The 18521-nt window shown below is 54.6% G+C and overlaps 3 protein-coding genes across 3 annotated transcripts; 1 reads left to right on the top strand and 2 right to left on the bottom strand.

Moving 5' to 3' along the window:
• Window positions 1-90: 90 nt before the first annotated feature.
• MSH6 (mismatch repair ATPase MSH6) lies at window positions 91-6351 on the bottom strand. The gene is made up of 31 exons (XM_076640881.1): window positions 5881-6351; window positions 5670-5763; window positions 5524-5592; window positions 5335-5426; window positions 5069-5230; window positions 4966-4984; window positions 4821-4897; window positions 4658-4730; window positions 4574-4584; window positions 4455-4511; window positions 4353-4384; window positions 4215-4280; window positions 3984-4149; window positions 3757-3918; window positions 3426-3670; window positions 3220-3340; window positions 3131-3154; window positions 3006-3054; window positions 2870-2933; window positions 2726-2793; window positions 2572-2651; window positions 2226-2494; window positions 2078-2139; window positions 1559-1976; window positions 1430-1447; window positions 1234-1341; window positions 1090-1149; window positions 909-1005; window positions 789-839; window positions 576-723; window positions 91-486 (listed from the first exon to the last, which is right to left on the bottom strand). The coding sequence occupies exons 1-31, from the start codon at window positions 6331-6333 to the stop codon at window positions 176-178; spliced, it is 3726 nt and encodes a 1241-aa protein (XP_076495814.1). The 5' UTR covers window positions 6334-6351; the 3' UTR covers window positions 91-175.
• A 262-nt stretch (window positions 6352-6613) lies between these two features.
• Window positions 6614-12945, top strand: SMC1 (cohesin subunit SMC1). The gene is made up of 27 exons (XM_076640880.1): window positions 6614-6697; window positions 6790-7119; window positions 7190-7313; window positions 7411-7478; window positions 7628-7796; window positions 7907-8026; window positions 8124-8237; window positions 8324-8495; window positions 8605-8677; window positions 8812-8989; window positions 9098-9186; window positions 9268-9404; window positions 9512-9645; window positions 9748-9985; window positions 10064-10165; window positions 10254-10393; window positions 10470-10559; window positions 10641-10849; window positions 10915-11200; window positions 11270-11395; window positions 11470-11592; window positions 11680-11777; window positions 11862-11969; window positions 12049-12175; window positions 12267-12391; window positions 12478-12612; window positions 12710-12945. The coding sequence occupies exons 1-27, from the start codon at window positions 6666-6668 to the stop codon at window positions 12807-12809; spliced, it is 3747 nt and encodes a 1248-aa protein (XP_076495813.1). The 5' UTR covers window positions 6614-6665; the 3' UTR covers window positions 12810-12945.
• Window positions 12946-12947: 2 nt separating this feature from the next.
• BDY24DRAFT_86825 (uncharacterized protein) lies at window positions 12948-15991 on the bottom strand. Its single transcript, XM_076645202.1, has 4 exons — window positions 15360-15991; window positions 13828-15239; window positions 13632-13749; window positions 12948-13552 (listed from the first exon to the last, which is right to left on the bottom strand). Exons 1-4 carry the CDS (start codon window positions 15871-15873, stop codon window positions 13299-13301), a joined length of 2298 nt encoding a protein of 765 aa, XP_076495812.1. The 5' UTR covers window positions 15874-15991; the 3' UTR covers window positions 12948-13298.
• Between the last annotated feature and the right edge of the window lie 2530 nt (window positions 15992-18521).

The following is an 18521-nucleotide window of genomic DNA, read 5'->3' as shown; positions in this document are numbered from 1 at the left end:
TCTTGACTTCAGCGCTCATTCGAATGCGAAAACTGACTGGAGATTCGTCCTCGCGTTTTTTCGCTTTCGCTCTCAAACTGAAGGCAAGAAGGATCGTTAAAAACATGATATCTCACTCCCACTCATACACCGCACTAACCACTGCTAGCTCCTCGTCACAGCGCAAGCAAAATCCCTACTCCTCTCCCTCAACCACCACAGCTGCCCCCTCCTCGTTCCTCTCGTACCTCCCAACGCTCTCCCTCATCAGCCTCAACACCTCCGATCCCGTCTCCGCCCCCAAGCCAACCCCAGGCTTGCCAATCCCGGACTCGACAGACGACGTTCCAAGCTTGAAGAGGAAGGCAAAGTCGGCGTGGGCGACGAGAGGGAGGGACGACATTCGTTGTCGAGCGAGTTTGGTTTGGAGTTCGAGGAAGAAGGTCTTGGAGACCTCCTCGGCTCGGGTGACGACGGCGAGAGGGACTCCTGCGAGGTGGGCGACGTCTGTGAGCAAAGGAAGAAGACGATATTCGGGTCAGGACTTGGCGGAAGAAGAGACGAGACGAGGAAAGGGAGGGAGAGAGAGAACGAACGAGTTCCGTGCGACGACTCGGCGTTTCCTTCGATGAGCTTGTAGAGGAAGGTGACCTCCCTCTTCTCGTTGTCAACCTTGGTGGACATGTGCATCGATCGGATGTTGGCGTGGTAGGCGAAGTCGTCCGAGAGGGAGGCGTAGTGGGTCTGGGAAAGGAGAAGCAACGAGTCAGCTCTGAAGGTTTCGTCGCGTCGAAAGAGAAGCTACGCACAGCGAAGAACCCGAGAGGGAGAGTGTGAGTGGCGAGATGGTGGAGGACGGCCTGCGAAGGAGAAGAAACGAAGGGGTTCAGCGGCCGAACAGTTGAGAAGGAAGATCGAGGGCGACTCACAGCAGCGATGGCAAGACCATCGTGCGTCGAAGTTCCTCGACCCAGCTCGTCGAGAATGACGAGACTCTTGGGACCAGCCTCTCGAAGAATCTTGGAGCTGATGGTATCAAGAAGGGAAGAAAGGTCGATCAGCATCGTCCTCGAAGGGCAGAGGAAGAGAAACAAGACGCGTCCGACTCACCATTCGTCCAACTCAACCTTGAACGTCGACGAACTGGCGAACATGTTGTCGTAGGCTCCCCTGAAAAAGAGAAGAAGCACCCAAGGTGATGAGTCTCGAGTTCGAGAACGAAGCGCGTCGGAGAAGAGAGAGAAATGAACTCACATCCTCGTCTGGATCTTGTCGAGAGGAGAGAGAGTCGCCGACGACGCAGGAACATACATCCCGAGCTGAGCGAGAATGATTCCAGCAGCAGTCATTCGAAGGAGGGTACTGAGGAAGATGAAGGGAGATGGAGGAAAAGTTAGAAGGAGTTCGAAGCTAGAACGACGCGTCTCTTAGAAGGTCCGCTTTGACTCACCTCTTTCCGGCCATGTTACTGTTAGACAAATAATTAAGAGAAGTTTAGCTCCTGGTCTGCACCCTCCTTGCCAAGCAACTCGAAAGAAACAAAGGGAAGCCCAACGAGGGAGCGGAACGAAAAACTCACGGCCCCGTCAACAACACCATCCTACTCTTCTCCCCTCCCATCTCGACATCGTTCGGGATAAAATCACTCCTCAGACACATCGCCGGATGTCTCAAATCCTTGAAATCCACCCTCGCATGCTCGCTCTCCACAAACACCGGCCTGCACTTCGGCTCATCCAAATCCCCACTCGCCAACGCCAAACTCGCCAGACAGTCCAGCTCCGCGAGGGTCTTGACCGCTTTGAGCCAAACGACGCGATCGTTGTCGAACTCGGAGAACAGGCGTTTGATGAAGGTCTTGACGGTTCCGGTTCGGGTTTCTCGTGCTTCTTGGAGGGTTCGGATGAGAGGAAGGATCTCGGGGGAGGTGTAGCGGGAAACGGCTTTGGTTCCCGAAGTTTTGGACCAGGATTTCGGGACTTTAGTGGATGCGGGGACTGTGGGAAGAGCGAGGAAGGAGAGGCGGGAGGAAGGAAAAAGGGGTGTGTGAGTCGAAGGGAATCTCGAGAGAAGGACGAGGAAACCAAAGCTCTCCCACCTTGAATCTGGTAGATCTCCTTCTGACCCTGAGCACTGTGCCAGTACTCGACGTTCTTGGTTCTGAAAAAGGGAAGAAGCGAAACAAGGTCAGTTTCGAAGCAACGGAACGACTCGAAGACGAGACTCCCTCGACGCGTCGAACTCACCTCAACTCCTGCACATACCCCTCCCTCAGCGTCTCCAACTCCTCCTCCACCTCCTTAATCTCCTGCATGATCGTCTCGTAGTCCTCATCGGCACCTCGAACGGGGAGCAGCGTCCCTTCCTCCTTGTCGTACTTGAACAGCGAGCGGATGTTCTCGAGGTAGGACGTGAGATCAGGAGCCGACTTGAGAAGAGCTCCGATGGACTTGGATTCGAAGGATTCGGCGATGTCGGCGAGCTTCTCGAAACCTCGGTGGACGTCGTCAAAGGACTGCGAGAAAAATGAGAGGACGCGTCGGTCAGTCCTTCGAGAAAGAGGGATGCAGGGAGGAAGGAAGGAGCCCTCACATTGATGACCTTCATGAAGTCTGAGATCTTGATCGACTTGGCGTGAATTCGAGAGACCTGTCGCTCGAGATCCGGGAGACCTGCAAACGGAGAGATATGAAGGACGGTCAGTCGTCGTTCGACTTCGAGAAGACGAAGAGGGGAACGAGCTCACCCTTGCAAAGCTTCCTGAAGACGTCTTCGAAGTTGGGGTGCTGCATGATCTCCTCCACGGCGTCGAGTCTGCAATTTAAGAGGAGCGAGGTGTCAGGATTGAAGCCAAAGCTTGTTTCGAACGGAACGAAAAAGCTGAACGAACCGATCGTTGATAGCCTGAGCTTTTCGAAGAGGCATGCAGAGCCAGAGTCGGAAGAGTCGTTTCCCTGAAAGCGAGAAGAAACGAGACAGGTCAGATAGTGGACTCGAAGCACAGGAGAGAGCAAAGAGAAGCTCACCGAAGGGCGTCGTGCATCGTTGAAGGATCTTGAGAAGCGATCCCTCCTCCTGTTCAAACGCAAGGTCAAAAGAGCGTCAGAAAGGTCGAAGAGGCGAGGACAAAATTTTGAGATCTAGGACGTACTCCTCCCTCGTTGTTGACGAGAACCTGCGACCACGAAGCAAACAGTCAGCGAGAGATTCCAACGAAACGGCGAGGGAACAAAGATTCACCTCGATGTGAGCCAGAGTCTGTCCATCGAGGACGAGGTTCTGTCCCTGTCGGATCGGGTCGTAGATGTCAAAGTTCTTCTGACTGAGCAGATCCTGATCGAGGTTGAGCTGCTTGAGGTATCTGAAAGTCGAGTGAACGAGAACGAAAGAAAGGAAGGTAAGGAAGAGACGCGCTTCCGATTTCTCACCACCACTCTGGAACTCACGAGATGATCCCGCCCAACGACGAAAGCACCAGCGGCTGATCCATCGACGACCTGATCGCCTCGGGGTACCTGCTGAGATCCCCATCCACTCCATCGACCACGATCGCATCCGCGGGGGAAGGGAAGAACTCGGCGAGCGCGTCGAGGGTGTCCTGGGGAGCTCCGAAGGACTTGATGGGTACCCAGACGCAGGACGAGGGAAGCATGGATCGGAGGGCTCGCATGGTTGGGACGGAGAGGTTTCCCTGCGAAGACAAAAACGAAAAGGAGAGATGGAGTTCAGCCTCGCCTCGAGGAGTAAAGAAGTGGACGCGACGAGGGAAGGACAAACCTTCTCGTACACGATCTCTTTGGGTCGAAGCTGCCTGAACATGGTCTCGAGCTTGGTTCTGCAGACGTCGTCATCGAAAGTTGAGAGAGAGAAGGCTCCTGTAGCGGCGTCGAGGACGGTGATTCCGAAGGAGGAAGGAAGGTGTGGCGACTCGTTCTCCTCCTGTTCAAGTCGAGGTCAGGATCAGCATCTACTCTTGCTTCGAGACGAATCAGAAGAGAGCGTACCTTGATCGACACACAATGGCTCGCCTCGTCACCGGACAAGAACGCAGCATCCGAGACGGTTCCGTTGGTGAGGACGTGCTTGAGCTCTCGATGGACGATCTCCCTTCCTGCCGTCGTCTTCTTGCCAAGTCCTCCAGCTTTGGCTGACTTCTGTCGCATCTCGGCTCTGTGATAAGTAGAGTGGTCAGCGAAAAGGGTCTTATTCGAGACAGAAGAGCGAGGTTGACTCACCCTAGGGCAGTTTCCGTTTGATCGACTCGTCCGACCTTGTATCCAGCTCCGAGGAACTTGGCGGCCCTAGAGAGAAGAAGGAGAGGAATCAGTCAGATCGAGAACGAGACGAAGAAAGACGACGGGAATGGTACGCACCACATGTCGAAGCTCTGTTCCGGAACACCGACCTGGAAGAAGAAGGGAGAGCGAGAGGTCAGTTTCGACCAACGCGTGTCGAGAAGCTTCGATTCGCCTCACCATCTTCATCTTGACTCGATCCGTGAGCTTGAGTCCGAACTCTCGGTTTCCAATCTCCTAAAAAAGCGAAGAGCGATCAGTGGGAGCTGAAGGATCGAGCAAGAGGAGGCTCGACGCACAGCGTCGTTTTCTTGAGGAGGTTCGAAAAGCGAAGGTCAGCTAGGATTGGCTCGAAGGAAAGTTGAGCGACGCTGAAGACGCACCATAGAGCTCAGCGAATTTCCCCTTCTGGAAGAAGAGCACAGTGTCGAAGTGGTTCTGTTTGATCTCCCAGAACTGGACAGGGCGAAGGATGAGGTCAGAGACGCGTCGACCAACGAATAAGCTTGCTCCCGTTCTGCTCAAAGAGAGAAGATGAGGACACACCTGAGTCTCGAAGGGAGTGAAGGAGTCCCAAGCCTTCTTGGGGATGTAGAGAGTTCGGGGGTCGTAGTCGGGTGAATCTTAGAAAGGAAGAGAGAAAGAGTCAGCATACAGCCTTCGGAGAGCCGAGGGACGAGACGAAACGAACCTGGTTTGTTTCCGTCCTTCTGCATTCGTTTAACCCATCATCCAACCTCAAGAATCAGCTTCCATTTCGGACGATACGTAAAGAGAGAGAAAGGGGCACGAACATCTCGAGGGTCCTTCAAGAAATCAAAGCAGTCCTCTCCGGCCTTCTTGGTCTCCTTGTCGTCTTGCCTCTTGAGTTCAGCCTTGGTGAGGAAGGAGGTACTGTTGGAACCCTTCGACGAAGAGCCAGCACCGGAGGGTCGAATCGAGGGACGGGAAGCAGCCTGGAAGAGCAAGAGGAGAAGACGAAGGTGGAGGTGAGCTCGAGGAGAGAGAGATGAGAGGAACCAGCGCATTCTCGTAGGAAAGAAGAGAAAGTGGGACGAACAGGTTTCTTGAGTTTGGGAGCAGCCTTCTTGACAGGCTTCTCCGATGCATCCGACTCGTCCATGGGTTCGTCGTATTCGGCGGCGGCGGAAGCTGAAGGACGGAGGGAGGGAGGGAGGGAAGTGTGAGCTCGAGCTCGAGAGTGGAGCAGAGAAAGAAGGCAGGAAAGACAACAGAAAAAGAAACGCACCAAAGAGATCGTCGTCATCTGCATTGTCGTACTCGTCTTCCGAGTCATGTCGAGCTTGCTTCTTGGGAGCTGATCGAAGGAGGAAGAGCTAGATGTAAGCTCAACACGCTTCAAGAAGGGAGGGAGGGAGTGGAGGAGGAACGTACGAGCTGCCTTCTTGGAGAGAGTCTTTTTGGAAGTGAACACGTCCTCTTCGTCCTCGTCTGAATCGATAGTAACAATCCTTCGCTTGACTCGAGCCTGTATAATCGAAGGTGAGAGGAGGAAGAGAGGAGAGAGAGAGAGAAGGAAGGGTGAGCTCGCGGGAACGGGTCACCTCTTCCTCCCTTCCCTCTCGAAGCAAAGGGATGCACTCACCGAAAGAACAGGGAACTCCTCTCCTTCGTCCATATGAGCGTCCTCATCGAAGGTGGCTTCCGACTGAGCTGCTGAAGTCTTGGGGAGCGAACTCGAGACGGAGGAGGACGTTCCAGCTCGAGCGACGACCTTTGGAGGTTGAGAATCGAGCACGACGTCCCCTTCACTGTCCTCGTCCACCACAACCTCCTCGTCCACGTCGATCTGTTTAGGTTTAGGGAGAGGTTTCTTGGAGAAGGTCGCTAGAGGGGAGGAGTTGAGAGCGAGAGAGGTGGAGGGCTTGGAGGAGAGGGGTTTGCTGGAGGAGGAAGGAGGAGCTGGAGCTGGTTTGGACGAGGAGGATTTGGGCGCCGAAGGAGAAGAAGAAGCAGGACCAGGTTGCTTGGAGAAGAATCCTAGGAGGGTGGATTGCTTCTTGGAGGCGGAGGAGGAAGGGGGAGCAGCTTTGGCCATGGGGGAGGGTGGGTGGTGGGAGGAGGGAATGCAGGAGGAGGGAAGGACGCGAAAGCTCAAAGTGGTTCGTCGCGTGCAGCAAGAAGCGCGTTACTTCGTACTTTTTCGATCAAGTTGGTAATCTGAATAGTCGAGAAGGTAGAAAGGATGATCAGCTAGAGGTCTCCGTTTTCCATTTTTCTATACCTTCTTTGGGTGACCTCATATCTGCTTGACGACGAGCCTCCTCCACTCTCGAGTCGCGACGCAATGAGCTTCGTCTCTCTTCTCCCAACTCCCTCCTTCTCTCTTTCCACGACTTTCCCTTCTTCCCTCGTGGAACTACGCTCGAGATGCTCGTCAGACTAGAGCTATCAAACTTCAAGTAAGCTCACCTCCGATCTTCACTGGGAGCTTGGATGGATACATAGGAAAGCACGAGCTCACCTCTCCTCCTTCCTCCCTCCTCCCTCCCAGGTCGTATCGAGGTCATCAAACGATCGGTCCCTTCAAGCCCTTCTCTGCCATCATCGGACCCAATGGTTCAGGGAAATCCAACCTCATGGACGCCATCTCCTTCGTCCTAGGAATCAAATCCTCCCAACTTCGATCCAAACAACTCAAGGACCTCGTCTACAGAGGAAGGAAGCTCGCTCGAGGACCAGACGAATCCACTCAGTCAGGAGCAACCCAGGAGGAGGAGGAATCGGACGAGGATGGAGACGAGGGAGAAGGGACCGCGAAGACGGCTTGGGTGATGGCGGTTTACGAGGATGAGGAGGGGGAGGAGTATAGGTTTCAGAGAACGTGAGCTTGATCTCTTCCTTCCCTTCCTGCTGTTCGGATCGAGCTGATCGCTTTGCGCTTCCTATCCTAGGGTATCGATAACGGGATCGAGCGAGTACAAGATCAACGGAAGGACGGTCACCTACGGAGTCTACAACTCGGCTCTCGAGAAGCACAACATCCTCGTAAAGGCAAAGAACTTCCTCGTCTTCCAGGTCAGTCGCCTTCCCCGTCCCTCCTTCCTCCCATCTTTCCCTTCGCCCATCTCAATCGAGCTCGAACTCACTCTCTTGACTCTTTGGGTGGAAACAGGGTGATGTCGAAGCTATCGCCAGGCAGTCTCCCAAGGATCTCTGCCGTCTTATCGAGCAGATCTCAGGGTTCGTGCCGCTTCCACCTCTCGCGTCCCTCCTCTCCCTCCCTCCTTCCCTCTGCCCTCTATCTTTCCGTCACTTCTTCCACCCACACACGCTTACACTATCTCCCTTCTCTCTTTCTGCGACGTCGCGTTCGTTTCTTCTTCTCTCAGCTCCCTCGAACTCGCTCCCGCCTACGAGAAAGCCAAAGAAGCTCAGGACAAGGCCACCGCCAACTCGACCGAGAACATGCAGAACAAGAGGGAGATCGCAAAGGAGTTCAAGGCCTACAAGGAGCACAAGTCGGAAGCTACCAAACTTACCAAGCTCAGGAAGGAGAAGGTCAGTGGTTTCATCCCGTTCTCAGTTGGCTCGAGAGAAGGGAGAAGGGAGGTTGAGCTCGAACGGAAACTGATGTTCGTTTCGTCTCGTCGCGTTGCCTGTTCTCACAGGACGATCTCGTCGTACAACAAGTTCTCTGGAGACTGTACCATATCCAGGATGGGATCTCGAAAGCTTCGGAGGACATCAAGGCGAAGAACAAGGAGTTGGCCAAGTTGAGGAAGGAACATGTTCGTCCTCGTCTTTCCTCTGGTCTCGTCTCCCTTTCTTTCCTTGCTCGTCTCGCTTAAGCTGACGTTTTCCTTCGTGCGCGGTGTTGATTGATAGGACTCCCACGAGAAGAAGGTCTCCGCCGCTCGAAAGGCTCAAGTCGCTCTCCAAGCGGAGATCTCCAAGCAGGAAAAGGTCATCAAGAACAAGGAGAAGGCTACGGATCAGTTGGTGAGTTCTCGTCTTCGTATTTTTCTTCGTCTGTGCCTCGAAGAATCTCAAAACCCAACGAATGTTGACCATCGATCTGGCTTCAGGCTCCCAAACTCGTCGCCGTCGAAACCCAGATCGCTCACTCGGAGAAGAAGGCCTCGACCGCAGAGTCCCTCGGAGAGAAGGTTCAACGAGACATGACCCGTCAGACGGAGAGCCTCGAGAGTTTGAGAGCGGATTTGAAGAAGGTGGAGAAGCTGGCGAAGCAGGCTGAGGGTGAGTTTTTCTCCTTTCATCTCGTCTCGACGCGTCCGTCCTTTTGTTTTGATCGTCGGATGTCGAAGCTGATCTCGAGGTTTTTGGTTTCGGATTGTTGCGATAACAGAGGCTCAGAGGAAGTCAGCTCAACAAGCTGGAAAGGCTCTCTCCGATGCTGATATCGCTGAGTATCGACAACTGTTCGTTCTTTCTCTTCCCGTCCCGCTCCCCCATCTCCTCACAATCCCTCTTTCCCCTCTTCCTGCCCTCTCTCCTTTCGCCCGTCACTGACCATCTCCCTTCCTCTTCGCTCCATCCATCTTCCCATCTGCAGGAAAGCCAAAGCCAACACCCTCCTCCCCGCCGAACGCCAGAAGCTCGACCTCCTCCGTCGACAGGAGAAGACGCTCAACGAGGAGACCACCGACCTGACCGAGAAGCTCGAGGGACTCAAGAGGCAGACGAGCAAGTTGAGGAACGAGATTGGGGATTTGGAGGAGAAGAAGGAGGCGGTGAGTTCGACTCGTTCTTCGTTCTTCGAGACGAGACGCGTTCGGGTCGAAGGAGAAGAAGACGGAGCGCTGACTCGGGTTGGCTTTGGTGTTTTGGTGTGAAATCAGACGGAAGTCAAGGTCAAGTCTCTCCAGGCGGATCGAAGTCGGTCGAAGCAGGAGTTGGACAGTCTCGTTGCTGAGAGGTCGAGGATCAGGTTCGTCGTCTCGTCTCGCCCGTTCTCGAGGTCTCGAAGCTGAACTCTTTCCTCTTCCGTTTCTCTCTTTCTGCCTTTCAGTCAACTCGAGACCGAAACCAACGAGAAGCTTCAGAACTGCTACACCAAGATCGTCCAAGCCGGAGCCGACAGGAAGCAGACCGAGAAGGAGACCAAGTTGAGGGAGACGTTGGCGACGCTGAAGACGATCTTCCCTGGTGAGTCGGGCTTCCTCACTAGCTAGCGTCTCTTTCGCTCGACTGCTACCTTCGGGAAGCTGGTTCGACTCGGTGTTGACTCGACGTGTTCTCGTCTTTTCGAACAGGTGTTCATGGTCGAGTCGTCGATCTCTGCAAGCCCACTCAGACCAAGTACCAAACCGCCGTTTCGGTCGTGCTCGGAAGGAACATCGACGCTATCGTTATCGATCATGAGAAGACTGCTATCGAGTGCATCAACGTGAGTTCTTTCTCTCGCCTCGTTTCCTCTCTCTCGCTCCCTCCTCCTCTCGTCTCGTCTCGCCTGACCCTCCTCTCCTTCCCCCCTCTCACCCACCCTCAGTACCTTCGATCCCAACGTCTCGGCCAAGCAACCTTCATCCCTCTCGACAGCATCCAAGCTAAACCCACCAACGACAAGTACCGTTCCTTCGCCAAAGGAGCCAGACTGGCCATCGACGTGATCGACTTCAACCCTCAGTTCGAAGCAGCCATGCAGCACGCTTGTGGCAACTCGCTCGTTTGCGACACGATGGATATTGCGAGATACGTCTGCTACGATCGAGGACAGGATGTGAAGTGTGGGTTCTGGCCTTTCTGAGAGTCGAGTTCGGAAGAAGAGGAAGGAGAACTGACGCGTTTTCGATTTCGTTCGACAGCCGTGACTCTCGATGGAACCGTCATTCACAAGTCTGGGTCGATCACGGGTGGTCAGAGCTCTCACGGGAATGGAAGGAAGTGGGACGAGAAGGAGGTTGCTGGTGAGTTTGTCGGGCTTCGTTTCGTTTTCTCCTCGTCGCGTCGCCTCTCCGAGCTGAAACCCACTCCTCGTTCTCTTCCTCGCCCCAGCTCTGTCCAAACAACGAGACTCCCTGATGGCCTACATGAAGGAGCTTCAGAAGTCGTACCCCAAGGGAAAGACGGACGAGAACCTGACTGGAGACATCTCTCGATTCGACGCTGAGCTTGTGTTGGTCAAGGACGATCTGGTTCGTCCTCCTTCTTTCTTTACCGAAGCGCGTCTGAGCTCCTCGCTGATCTACCTTTTCTCGCTCCTTGTCTCAGAGTGCTACCAAGCTTCGTCTGACTGGACTCAAGGAGGAGTTGAAGCACGCCGAGAAGGAGATCAAGAGCACGACTTCCAACCTGGACAAGGTTCGTCTTCCTTCTCCGCTCCTCCTGCGTGCGAATCTCGAGCTGACTCCCTCTTCTTCCTCGTTTCATCCGATTGATCAGAAACAAGCTTCTCTTACCACCGTCGAGGACGAGATCGCCACCCTCGCTGACCAAGTCAACGCCTCTGAGGACGGAATCTTCGCCGCCTTTTGTGCTCGAATTCAGGTCGCAAACATCCGAGATTACGAGGAGGTCCAGCTTCGAGTCGCTCAGCAGCAAGCCGAAGCTCGAGTTCAGTTCGATGCTCAGATTGCTAGGCTGTCTCATCAGTGAGTCGCCGTCTCTTTTTTCTCTTTCTCGACGAGGTTCTGATTCTTCGCCTTTCTCTCATCAGGTCTGCTTTCGAAGCCGAGCAACTCGAAGGAACCCAACGACGACTCCAGAACCTTCAGAAGTCCGTCCAAGACGAACGAGCCGCTCTCGTCCAACTCGTCGCTTCCCGAGACGCGTTGGTCGAGCAGATCGAGGCTGCTCTCGCCGAACTCAAGGATCTCAAGGAGACGCTTCAGGTCACCCAGACGAAAGCCGAGGAGAGCCAGCAGACTTTGGAGGAGGTGAAGAAGGCTTCGGCCAAGTCGACGAAGGTTCTGGATAGGGCTCTGAAGGAGATTGGATCTTGGGTGAGCTCGTTTCTCTCTCTCCGGCGCGTCCTGTCTTTTCGAGACTGACTTTGGGCTTCGGGCTTGCAGAACGACACCATCGAACGACTCGGAGTAGAGAGAGCCGTCATCTACCGTCGATGCAAGTTCGAGGATATCGACATCCCTCTGCTGAGTGGTTCTCTCGATGCCGTTCCCATGGACGCTGGTGACGACGTGAGTCTTCGTCTTCTCTCTCTCTCCCCTTTCCCTTTTCGACCTGACCCGTCTTCTCGTTTGACTCTTTTCAGGACGGAAACGGTCCAGCTGCCATGGATGTCGACGAGGACGACGACGGAACTCAGAAACCTCTGGTGGCGAAGGACTACGCTATCGAGGTCGATTTCGCTGATCTCGAGGACGAGGAAAAGGAAGTGAGTTTGGATTCAGACGCGTTCCATCTCTCTTCTTCCTTCTCTTAGGACTTCGCTGACTCTTTGCCTTCTTCTCACCTTTACCAGAACGGGGGAGAGGAGTACGGAGAAGAACTCGAGAACGCTATCGCCAAGATCGACGCTGAGATCGTGAGGATGGCTCCCAACATGAAGGCTGCCGACAAGTTCGTCCTGCCTGCTTCTCCTCGTCCTAGACCATAATTTCTCTCGAACGTTCGCTGACTTTCTCTTTTCGTCCCTTTCACTAGGATGGGTGGAGTCCAAGCCAAGCTCACCGAGACCGAGAGGGAGGTCGAGAAGGCGAGGAAGGAATCGTCGACGGCTCGAGAACACTTCAACGACATCAAGAAGCAGAGGTTCGTTCTTCATTCTTTCTTCTGCTCGTCGACCCTCTTTTTCTCTCGCTGATCTTTCGTCCCTCTCGTCGTTCCCCAGATCCGACCTCTTCAACAAAGCCTACACCCACATCTCGGATCGAATCGACCAAGTCTACAAGGATCTGACCAAGGGAAACGCTTCGCCGATGGGAGGAGTCGCCTACCTGTCGTTGGAGGATAGTGAAGTGAGTCAATTAGCGCTACCCGAAGTCTGGGTTCGTCGAGCAGCTCCACTGACGTCTTCTCCGTCGCGTCTCGTTCTTCCTCCTTGAACAGGAACCCTACCTCGCTGGAATCAAGTACCACGCCATGCCACCGATGAAGAGGTTCCGAGACATGGATCAGCTGTCGGGAGGAGAGCAAACGGTTGCCGCTTTGGCTCTGCTGTTCGCCATCCACAGGTTCGTTCTCGTTCTGTCCTTCCGCGACGCGTCTCGTACCGGATCTGATCTGACTCGTTCTTCCTTCTTTCTTTCGTTTCTTCCAGCTTCCAACCCGCTCCTTTCTTCGTTCTCGACGAGGTGGATGCTGCTCTCGACAATACGAACGTCGCCAGGGTTGCTCGATACCTGAGGGAACACTGCTCGACTGCCGTTCAGTTCATCGTGATCTCCTTGAAGGAGTGAGTTCTCCGTTTCCTCCCTTCTCTCACTCTCACCTTTCGAGCTCTCGGTTCTCGTCCCTTTACTAACAGACCCTCTCGTTTTCCGCTCTCCCAGCACCCTCTACGAGAAATCCAACTCGCTCGTCGGAGTCTACCGGGACCAAGACGTCGGATCTTCCAGATCCCTGACACTCGACCTTACGAAGTACGAGTGATGGCTGTTCAGCTTAGTCCAGAGTCGAGGATGGGAACGAACCGAAGAGGCGGAGAGAGAGAGGTAGTTTAATCTAGTGTAGAAACAACCCCATCTCGAACGATCACGATCTCATGAATGTTGTAACGAAACAAACGAAGAAGACGAGGTGTATGGGTGAAAGCAGCAGTGGTTGCGGAAGGGCGTCGTTTGGGTAAGGTAAGGAGAACTCATGAGGTAGCGTAAAGGAGAGAGGGAGGCGAGAGGGAAGGAAAACAGATGCGAGAGAGTGAGAGAGCGACGAAACGGAAGAAAGCAAGTGTAAAAACGAGGGCCCGTTGAATAGAATCAAAAAAAGCGAAGGAGCGTGCGGTAGGAGGGAACCAGGTAGAGAAAGAGCGTGTAGACGTGCAAGAGAAGAATTGAGCAGCGAAAAATGGATTAGACAAGGTTGCTAAACTAAGCGAGAGAGCAGGGAGGTAGACTAGAAGATGCTATGATTAAGAGAAGGCTAAGGTGTAACAGTGATATGCGAGTCTGCAGTAACGTAGGAAGCGGTTGTGACGAAGGAGGCCGAAGAAAGAGAAGGGCCGGAGGCGGTGGGACGAGGAGGGAAGGGGAACGACGCGCTGAGGTCTCCAAGTTCTCCTGCGATGGAGTGGATGGAGGAGCGAGAGAGGCGATCTCGGTTGTTGTTGTCGGGAGAGGGAACGGAGAGGGTTCGACTGACGTGCCTGATGATGGGTGGTCGAACGTCGGGAGCGTCTGTGAGAGAAAGAGAGAAAGGTCAGTTCGAGAGTCGACGCGTCTCGAGAGAAAGCTCGACGGGAGGAGAGGAACCTACCTGGATCGAAGATCTCTTCTCCGAATCCAGTCTCGGACCAGGTCTCTCCCTCGCCGTCGGAGGAAGGAGGAGGAGCGTGAACCCGAACGGGCGAGGTGGGAGGCTCGTAGAACAGAGTCTGGAACGAGGAAGAATGGAAGCTCGTCAGCGTCGAGAGGGGCGAAATATACGACAAGGTAGAAGCTCCTCGACTCACCTCGTAGTTGTCGTAAGAAAAGAGAGGAGCAGCCTGCAAAGAGTAATGAGATCCAACCGACGACGCGTGAGCGGCAATCGTAGGATGCTGAGAGGACGACGATCCTCGGTACGGCTGGTGCTGGGCAAACTCGGGCGACGATCCATTGGAAGCGGTGTTGGCAGGCGAAGGAGGGAAGGTCCAGTTGTCGGCGATGACCTTGCCTGAGGTCGAAGGATGAACCCTCATTGACGACGACGACGCGACTTTCCGGACGGAGTCGTGCTCGTGCGACCCTCTCCTAGACGAGTCATTCGAGACGTTGAGAAGAGCGTCTTGAGACTCCCTGATCCAGCTCCGATTTTCGAGGAAGGGAGGAGCCGATGTGAGGGGAGCGGCGATGGACTGGTCTTGGGACGAAGGGACGAGGAGACGCGACGAGGAAGAGATGGTGCTGGCTCGACCGTGGCTCTTCTTGAAGGTCCCGGCGTGACCAGGCGAGGGTGGAAACCGAGCGTGGAAAGCGTCGAGGGAGGAGATCGACCGAGATGCTTGAGAAGCGTAGCGACGATGGGTTCGAGGATCGTGAGAGCCGTTGGAGGACGAGGCTGAGGAATCCGGAGCTGAGTCTGGCGAGAGAGCTTGACCGATCACGAAGCGAGTAGGTCCAGCATCCTCGGGTCCCTGAGACGAGGAGGGTTGAGGGAGTTCGTTCCAGATCCCATCGGGTCCGATGTCGACGACGGAAGAGGAGGGAGGGAGTGGTCGTCCGAGGAAGGGGTGATGGTGCTTCGTCGAGACGTAGGGTTGTTCGTGCTCCCTTTCAGCTGAGATCCGTGGGTCGAGTCCTCCTCCTCGGTCTCCTCCAGAGTCCCTTCCTCTCGAGCTGGCTTGAATAGCTCTCAGGTCTCCCTGACTCGAAGCCTTCCGAGGACGAGTGGACTTCTCGTGAGCTTCGAGAGGAGCCGACGACCGTCCGTCCCGTTCGTCCGAGGGAGGTTTCGAGAGGAAGTCGAACGACAGCTTCACTCCTCGAGTAGACGTAGTCCCTGTTGATGCTCCCAGCTCTCCTCGACTCGCTCCAGATCCAGACCTATTCCTTCCCTTCCTCGACACACTTCCCTTCCTCGCTGCTGCCGCCCACAGAATCTTCTCCTGCTCCCTCTGATCTCCTTCTCGAAGAACCCTAATGTCCGACGACTCGTCCGGAGTGACGAACTCTGGGAGAGAGGGTCTCCGTTTGTTGTGAGCCGAAGAGATCGACCGTCCGATCGAAGGGAAGCGACTCAGGAGATCCTTTTTGACGGGCGAAGGAGAGTTCCTTGCAGATTTTTCGTTGGGGAGAGGGACGGCTGGAGGACTGCTGGGAGGAGTGATGAGGAAGGGTTTGAGTTTGGGTTGAGGATAGACCCAGGTATCGCACGTCGTGGAAGCTGCTGTGAGAAAGGAAGGAGAGGAAACGGTGAGCTCGAGCTTCCTTCGTCCGGCAATCAACTGAGGTGTTTGTCAAGCTCCACCGAGAGCCGCAAGAAAACAGAAGGAAGATAGCTCACCGTATGCGAGTTGCCGTGAGCGAGACTGCTTGTCCGTCGAAGGTTGGTGGGAGTGAGAGAGAGAACGAAGGTCCGGCGACGAAGAGGAGAAGGGGAGGCGAGCAGGTTGAAGGTGTTTGGAGCGTGGGAGCGTGGGCTGAGGAGGAGGAGGTCGGGAGGGATTGTAGGAGAATGGAGGAGAGGGAGCTCTGAGGGGATCGGATATGGGTTTGGGTATGCTGGCGGTCGACGAGTTGGATCTATCTCTCCCTCGAGGGAGGGAGGGGTCGGAGGAGCCCTTCGTCTGACGCTCGACGGACATCGTCCCACCGCCTGAGAGGAAGCCGTCTCGGCTGGCCTTCCTGGACGTAGACGTAGTCTCCACTGAGCTCCTTCCATCCGAGGCTCCTGCCATGGACCTCTTGGACGGGCTGAGCTGGTGCTGCTGCTGCTGTTGGGCGAAGCTGACGGGCGACTCCCCAATGCCCCCGGAAAGAGGGAAGAGGCGAGGGTAGGTTGGAGGAGGGGAGGACATCTGTTGAGGTGGAGACCGAGGTGAGGTGTGGTGGGTGGATTGGGAAGTAATGGTCGCTCTCCGTTTGGGTAGGTTTTGGGAGGAAGAAGCCGGTCCAGAGGGTTGAGGAGGGGAAGGAAAGAGGGACGGGAGCTCAGGAGGAGGGATCGAGATTCGACCTCGATATCTGAATCCCAAAGCAAAGAAAGTCAATCAAAACTGTACGAGGAAATGGAGCCAAAGACTGAAGAATCGAACTAAGACAAATGTGGACTCACGGGATGTAATCGTCGTCCGGTAGAGCTGATGCAGGGAGGGAGGAAGGAGAGGGAGGAACGAGCTTCGACGATTTCCTCGATCGGTTTGTTCCTATGCTGCCTCTTCTTCCTAGCCAGTCGAACGAGGGAGGAGGCGAAGAAGACGACGCTAAGGGTTGGGCCATCCAACCAATCGACCTCGGAGCGGTGGGAAAGAGAAGGGAGGAGGGAGAGGGAAGGAGAGGTGAGCTCGAGGCCGGTTTGGTTGGAGGGGAAGGAGCAGCAGGAAGGGAAGAGGGGGTCGGCCTCGTGCTTTCCTCCGCAGCTTTTTTTTTTCTCTCCGAAAGGCTGCCGAGGAAGGTTTTTGCACTTGGAAGGAGAGATGTGAGTAAGAAACCTAGCTTCGTTTCGGAGGAGAGAGAAGGGATCCTAGCCGGCGAGAGAGAAGGAGCGGGAGGGTGAAGGTTGACACGCTCGAAATCGAGTGAAGAACGTTTCTGTCTCTGGAAGTCCTTGTGCTAAGAGAAGTGAGACCAGCTCTATTGAGTCAGGCTGAGCCTCTCAGTATCGAGTTCTTCCTTTCTCCTCAACACGCGACGGTTGTCTCGCGTCAACGTCGATCTTCATTTTCGGTTCCCTTAGCCTCTTCTTCTCACCAAACATCGGTTCCGGCGTGAAGAGATCAAGATATCGAGGTGAAAGATCTATGAGAACACTAAGGCTACATACGTGAACGAGCGGCGGTGAATCTGGCTCGTAGCGAAGTCGAATGACGGAAAGTTGGATCGCGTCGACGAGGGATGTAAAAGAGGCTGAGAATATAGAACGAGCTCGTCTGAGAGGCTCAAAGTATCTGCGATGGGCAGCGGGTGTGTCTTTTTGTCGTTGTCGAGGGACGAGAAACGAGTTTGTGTTGACGGGAGTGGGTCTGAAGAGAAAGAGAAAACGACGCGTCGAGAAAAAGAGGGATCAGCGTTCCTGCTTCTTGAGTACCATCCAGCGTCAGCTTCAAATTGTGTACTCACACTCTTTGAAACTCTCCTCATTTGTGAATGAACTGGTGACCGTTGCTGCTAGCGAATCGAGGAGATGAAGAAGAGGGAGATTGGGAGCGTTGACGAGCTCGTCTCCGATGGTGGCTCTGCAACGTCGAGCGAAAAGAAGGAGGAGCCAGGAAAGACGTTGGGACGATTTTGGTAAAACTCTCTTCTTGTTCCCTGAGCGTGAAGGTTAAGAGAGGACGAGAGGGGCGTGGGGAAGAGGAGAAGAGAAGCGAGAAGACGCACCTGGATTTGTTTCTCCACCCAAGCATCCTCTCCCTCCACTTTCGCTCTCGCGAGCTTCGACTGGTACACGGCTTCCAAGTAGAGTCCTTTGGTGTAGATGGCCATATCGGCTAGGGGATGGGAAGGGGAAGGAGGGGGATAAAACGTCGTCAAACGTCGCTCTTTCCCGCCTTCAACGCTCCAGAGAACTAAATACGGGGAGAATGTATAGAGCTCACCATGATACGAGACGATGGTTGGGTCGGAATCTGAGGAGCTGCTGAAGAGAGCCTCGGAGCTGTCACTTGATGAAACGCGAACCATAGTTGAGCGAACTTGGCGAAATGGAATGGAGAGGGGGAGGGTTTTTTGTGATGGGAAGGACCTGGAAGATGCTGAGCTTCTGTTGTGGAGGATCTGAGAGAAGATGGTGTTGTAGGGAGGAAGAAAGAGAAAGAGGAAGAGAGGAAAGGAAGAGAGGAGGTTCTTCGACGTCACCTCCCACCCCCCCCTTGACTCGGAACGCTCTTCCAGCAGAAAAGTTTTCGACTTGCCGTTCTAGATTCTGAAGGAACCTTTATGTGAGCTCCATTGAGAGCGCAGTAGAGTGGAGGGGGCTGATGAGGCCCAGATCGAAGAGGAGCGAGAGAGGGAGGGCGCGTCTTCGCGTCTCGTCGAACCTCAGATCTTTCGTCCAAGGCAGCGAGCTCCAGTCTCTACCACTGAAAACACCGATCTTCACGATGGAACTGGTCGAGTCGACTCTGCTAAATTGAATGGGAGAAACGTCCTCGAAAGAATGAGAGCTTGGGGCGAAAGAGAGGTCTGACCCTCGGTCTCTTCCTGGTCCGGAGATGTAGAGCAAAACATCTCGGATTCAAAGCAGGGACTCGCAGATGGGCTAGCTGGGAGTCTGAAGGAGTCGCCTCGAAAATCTTCGAGTCAACAGGGGCGAATCGCAAGGCTGAAACAAGCCAAATCGGCCCAGAGAATGCGAGCTCACCTTTCGAAGCGAAGTCCTCCTCTCTCTCCCTCCTCCTCTCCCTCAACCACGACACCGTTCAGAGGAAGTTCTTCTCTTTCTCGTTCCTTTCGATGTGAACTTCATTTCCCTTCGCTTCCCTACTCGTTTCAGCTGACTCTGGAT

Source organism: Mrakia frigida (assembly GCF_051309035.1).
Source record: "Mrakia frigida strain ATCC 22029 unplaced genomic scaffold BDY24scaffold_19, whole genome shotgun sequence".
Classification (NCBI taxonomy): domain Eukaryota; kingdom Fungi; phylum Basidiomycota; class Tremellomycetes; order Cystofilobasidiales; family Mrakiaceae; genus Mrakia; species Mrakia frigida.
Note: the sequence above shows the minus strand (reverse complement) of the source record. Positions and strands in the feature narration are given on the sequence as shown.

Coding starts and splice junctions, on each gene's coding strand:
- SMC1 (XM_076640880.1), top strand. CDS start 6,666: ATGCTCGTCAGACTAGAGCTATCAAACTTCAA. Junction 7,314..7,410: donor AGAACTTCCTCGTCTTCCAG/GTCAGTCGCCTT, acceptor GGGTGGAAACAG/GGTGATGTCGAAGCTATCGC. Junction 7,479..7,627: donor CTTATCGAGCAGATCTCAGG/GTTCGTGCCGCT, acceptor TTCTTCTCTCAG/CTCCCTCGAACTCGCTCCCG.
- MSH6 (XM_076640881.1), bottom strand. CDS start 6,333: ATGGCCAAAGCTGCTCCCCCTTCCTCCTCCGCCTCCAAGAAGCAATCC. Junction 4,731..4,820: donor TCACTCCCTTCGAGACTCAG/GTGTGTCCTCAT, acceptor CGCCCTGTCCAG/TTCTGGGAGATCAAACAGAA. Junction 3,341..3,425: donor TCGTTGGGCGGGATCATCTC/GTGAGTTCCAGA, acceptor CTCGACTTTCAG/ATACCTCAAGCAGCTCAACC.
- BDY24DRAFT_86825 (XM_076645202.1), bottom strand. CDS start 15,873: ATGTCCTCCCCTCCTCCAACCTACCCTCGCCTCTTCCCTCTTTCCGGG. Junction 15,240..15,359: donor CTCACGGCAACTCGCATACG/GTGAGCTATCTT, acceptor TTCTCACAGCAG/CTTCCACGACGTGCGATACC. Junction 13,750..13,827: donor TTTCTTACGACAACTACGAG/GTGAGTCGAGGA, acceptor TCCTCGTTCCAG/ACTCTGTTCTACGAGCCTCC.